This window comes from Halyomorpha halys, unplaced genomic scaffold (assembly GCF_000696795.3).
Source record: "Halyomorpha halys isolate HHAL.00 unplaced genomic scaffold, Hhal_1.1 Scaffold8856.1, whole genome shotgun sequence".
NCBI classification, from domain to species: Eukaryota; Metazoa; Arthropoda; class Insecta; order Hemiptera; family Pentatomidae; genus Halyomorpha; species Halyomorpha halys.
The window spans coordinates 506-5,980 of record NW_027110424.1 but is presented as its reverse complement, the minus strand read 5'-3'; the positions used below and the strand labels follow the sequence as shown (position 1 = coordinate 5,980).

General features: G+C 28.2%; 1 protein-coding gene across 1 annotated transcript; it reads left to right on the top strand.

Moving 5' to 3' along the window:
* Window positions 1-303: 303 nt before the first annotated feature.
* Window positions 304-5,109, top strand: LOC136796058 (lipase 1-like; the record flags this gene model as incomplete). Its single annotated transcript, XM_067048606.1, is given in 3 exon segments — window positions 304-388; window positions 3,192-3,334; window positions 4,701-5,109. Coding segments are annotated over 3 exon segments (378 nt in total), but the record flags the coding sequence as incomplete, so codon positions are not given.
* Between the last annotated feature and the right edge of the window lie 366 nt (window positions 5,110-5,475).

Sequence of the window (5,475 nt, the reverse complement as noted above, 5' to 3'; positions counted from 1 at the left end):
TAAAAAAAAAACTTATAAAATATATAACTAGTTAGTTATCTTGAATATATGTAAAAAATAGTATATTTAAACTCAATCTGAAGTAATTTAAGATATATCTGAGCCTTTTTTAGAGCTTTTAAAATATGAAATACTCTCTTGATTTTTCTCAGTATTCACTGACTATTTAAAGCAAATAGGATATAATATATAATTAAGTTAAAGTTTAAATATAATTATAATTCTATTATAACTATGATGATGTATATACTAGTTCGAAATAGATATTTAAAAAAAAATTTAATAGATTTTAATGACTTACAGGATGTGCTATTAGATGTTGTAAGTACCTTTAGGGCTGGGTCATCAGCGAAAACTTTGAACCATTGTGCTCAGGTTATGTATGCAAGTATGTATGTGATAGTACAAATAAGTAAATTTTTCTTAACTTACTTTTATTTTAATTAAATAAGTGCCAAGATGTACTATTTAAATATTACTATAAAGTAGTGACACATTATAAGTTAATTTTAAATCATCTTCAATTTTGAGAATAAATTATATTAAAGTGGTACCATCTATATCCCATGAGCATAGGACCCCCCAATTGATAGGGCCTTCTAATTATGTAACCTATAAATAAAAAAAACAATGAACTGAGAATTATGATTTATTCTCATGAAATTATGAATTAACATTTCTTGCTTCAAGATAAACAGAGCAGATTATTGCTGATGTCGATAGAAGTGGTGCATTTCTATGAAGAAATAGGCTTTGAAGAAGTAATTTATGATTATGCTAATCACAAATCAATAAAAGTACCTACCTCTTGTAAATGTTTAACATTTTATAAAAAATGTTTGTTACTTATGAAATATTAAATAAAATAATTATTTCAAATAGTATGTTGCTAATTGTATTTGATAACCATAAATTGTTCAGCAAATAAAATCTCTAATCTAGTGGACCCCCATATCTTAATGTACCATGGGACCCCAGTTGATTAAGGACTATAGATGTTCATTGCCATCACGATGTCAGAAAAAAATATTCATTATTAAAAAGGGTGTGCAAATCAGACGGGTAGTGAAGTAAAAGTCAAGATTCCATTTATGCCGACACATTTTTAATTATTAAAAATATTTTAAAAATTATTTATGAAAAGCAATATTAATTTATGGATATAAATTTATAAGCACACACACGCATGCACATAACTAGTAATTCAGAGGAAATCATGCCCATTTTTTATTATTTAAGCATTCTTCTATAACTTTATTTAATTATTTTATTTTCAACAGTGGTATAGATAATTATTTACAAGAATTCTTTTATTTAGTTATTTACATTATTTAAAAAAACAAAACAAAAAGAGTAAACTTTTACTTGGAGGGACACTGTTTGTGAGTGTCTGAAGTTTTTACACTATATTGAAAGTCATTGGAGGAGTATGAAGTAAAAAAATTTTTTTTTCCATCTTATAACCCCTAGAAAAAAGTTTTAGAGGTGGCTGTTATATATATTTTTCTACCTGCTGCAACTGGAGCAGCAACTCAATATTTTTTAGCTCATTTCATCTTAAAGGAGCTAAAATATTGAGTTTCACACAAAGGTTTGAATTACTTTAAAGCCAAATATTGTCTTCTATAAATGTTTTTTCACATTTTAACACTAGATTCGAGAGATAAAAAGGTTATATTCATAAGCTCAGTACAAGTACAGTATGGGGGGAAACATACATGTTGCAACACCTTCTATATTATTCAATATATTTAGAATCATAATATAATTATAAACTTAAATCAAACAAACAAAAAAAAAATTTAAAACATCAATCCAATATTTTCAACATTAATTTTGTGCTTAAGGCCACTCAAGGGCTTAGTTAAGAAATCGGCAATATTTTTATCAGAAGGAATATACTCTACACAAAAATCATTATTTTTAATATGTTCTTTAATAAAATGGTGCCATCTATATGTTTAGATCGATCATTTATTATAGAGTTTTTAGACAATCCTAATGCACGAATGTTGTCACAAAAGAGTTTATTAGTCCATTCATTACACTAGAATTGATTTCGAATATCAAATTCCTGATGCAAAGGAGCTGTTGAAGGGGGAACTAAAAATTATTATTCACGTACAAAAAAGAAGAGTCTGATTTAGTTTTTTGCTGAAAACTTTTGTTTTCACATTTGAAATTTAAATGAATTCATCACTTTTTTATAAAAATAAAAATTAAATGTTTGAAAATATTTGATAGAACTGTTAGAAAATTGGTTTTATGATTTGTTTTATAATTAAAAATGTTTATCTGTAATTTAAATACTTTGTAAATATAATCCTGAGTAAAACAATTGATGCCAACACTGCTTCAGACCTGGGGTTCTTAGTTGTTACTCTTTGTTTTGGGGTTGTTCACTTGGAGCATCCGTTAGTGCAACACATAGTCTTTGTTATTTTAATCTGATGGTTACAATCATCTTGGAGGCTCAAGGTTCATGGCACTTATTGAAGAAGAATATTAGGGATGAAAAATAATGAAACTTTATTTAGGAGAGAAGGAATGAATCAGGATGAGAAAAAGAGAGGCAGATGGAGGGGAGATGGATAATAGTAACTCCTCCACTTAAACTGGTTAACACTACCAATTTATCCTATACCTCATATAAATTTTTTCCTTTGCCCTCTGGGTGGGATATTTCAGAACTTTTTTAGGTTAGAATAAACTAGTGATACTTTATTTAGGTATATAATCTTTGGCATCCTGTGTTGTATTGTCGTTTCCCTGCCAAATGAAAAATATTCCATGCTCATTTCTTCAATCCATAGCTGTTATTCATTGATTTCCAAATGTGCTCTTCATAGTTTGTTCTTGATAAGGTTTAGCTTTTGTTGGAAGTTTTTTTACAATCAAATGTTTTAGTATGCACCCAAAAATATGGCAATCTTTTATTTCTTTCCAGCACTTCTTACTGGAAATTGTTTTCACTGTGCGTTCGATTTTATTGTTATTTAATTTAGAATATTTTAAAGTTTTACAAAACCTTTTAGGTTTATTAATTTTCTCCTGGAAGTTAAGTTATTGTAGATATTTATTTAATATTGTTAAATCTAATTCAAATTAAATCTTACCATTACAATATATATATATATTTTTTGTTTTTTAATAAATTGATATTGATTAATTAAGGTTGCAAATTATTGCAGATTCTTTAAGATATTATGATTATGAAAGTGAAGAAAATATGAAGAGGTATGGTGACATTATTCCTCCTGAATATAATTTAACAAAGGTCACATCACCAGTTTCCATTCACTACAGTTTACAGGACTCATTTGTGGACCCTAAGGTATTTTTATGTCCTTAATAATAATGAAAAAAACAATAATTTTGGATTATTTCATAAAGGTTTATCTTAAATTAACAAATGATAACATATATAAAACTGTGTATAACATTACTAAAAAATAATAAATTGTATTTTAAGTGGTAAGAAAAACAATGCCTTCTAATCTCTTACAAACGAAGATGTAGCAAGTCCACAGACAGTATCTGGTTATGAACTAAATAACCAGTGGTTCAATTCCTTTGGCTTTGGTTATGGAATAGTAACCACTGAACCTAGTAATTATAGACGATTTTCTAGTTTAATAAAAAAGCAGTAGTTTTATTTTAAATCACAAAATTTCAATAAGTTATGCCATCCTGATCATCAATAGTTTACATATCAATATGGAAGAAATGAAAATTAGGGATTTTTTTTTTTAGGTTCCTAGCTCTCATGAACAAGAAATGTGAAAAATTGTTAATTGTAAGAATTTCATACAGGCCAATTTGTTTATTTTGATGAATTAGTGCCCTGGAAATTAAAGTTCCTGATTCTTAGGGTTTTCTGGGTCACAGTAATGGATTTAGATAACTTCAGATCTTCTTTTCATTGATTTATAACCCTCTCACATTAGCTGCACGATCGAATTCCACAAGAGCTTCTCACACGATACAAGATCTCCTGGTTGTCAGCATTGGCAAAATGTTGGGTAAGACTATTGTAGATTGTCCCTTTCTGGTTTTTCTGCCCGTTTTTTGCTACTCTTTCAAGTTAGAAATTGAAATGTGTCGTGTTATAGTACCACCTTGACAAACACCAATGTTAATGGGGAAACTTCTTACTTAAGATCTTTGCAACTTAACTTCAACAGTGGCGCTCTTGGCAACCATCTTGGCCATGCATTCCAACTTCTTTGGTATGCAAAGTCTTAGCAGGTCATCATATAGCTGATATCTGTTATCATAAGCTTAGCAAGAGTCAATGAAGGGATGGTGAAGATCTGTATTATATTCATACGTTAAAGAAGTTAGGGCCTGGCATAGAGTGAAGGTATAATCTATTATGGAAAGGTGGTGATGGAAACCTCACTGGTATTTTTTACTTCATTCTCCATACATATAATTTATTTTTAATAATGTCATTGTTCAATAAAATTGAATAGTTTATTTTGCTGTTCATGTACCCAACAAACAAATAATTTGCAATGAATAGAATAAAATTAGTTTATTAAAATAGTTCTTATCTTGTAGGGGACAAATATACACAATAAATGTGCTACTAGGCCCAAAAATCAAAAAATCATTTGACAAAACATAACTCAACTTTTGATAACCAGTGTATATATTTAAATATTAGTAACTTTATTTTGTTTATTTCATTGTTTCAGGTAATAGACAAGTTAGCTAAAAAATTGCCAAAACTGATAGGAACATTTGTTGTTTCTTCACCTAGTTTTAATCATATGGACTATGTGGTTGGTATCCATGCAAGGGAGCTGGTGTATCAAGATATATTCAATATTATATCTAAATATTAAATCAGTTGCCTAATTGTTCAAGTAATATTAAGGAAATAGAATAAGTTAATTTAACCTTTGATCAATGTAAAATATTATTAATTAATAGGAAAATATAGTACAAACAGAATAAATTAATTTATAAAGTTAATCAAAAGACTGTAAAAGAAAATAATGTTTGAACTTGGCATAAAATAAATATGTTATCTCTTAAAGAAAATAATGGTTATTATGTCCACCTAATTATTCCTTTATCTTATCATAATTATCATTTTTTAAAGGTTTGAATTTACTCCATTTGATTTGCACAAATTGTTTTTCCATGTTAATATATTCCATATTAAATCTCAAGAAGGGGTGATAGTACTATTTTGTGATAAATTAGTTAAATAAAGTATACAGTGCTGTACTACCACTAGAGGAGAGTGAAGTTGGTTGGGACAATGGGATCAATTGGACACGGATGTTTTTGTTTTAACAGGAAGGCAATCCTCGTGGATCAATTTATAACATTTCTATCACCTTTGATTTCTTAAAGTGGTCTGCTCTGCTGATTTTTACCTGTTCTTGAGGATAAATTTATTTCTGGCTTTCTCACTCATTCCTCAAATTATAGTCTTACAAAGAACAACTATTGCAAGATGAT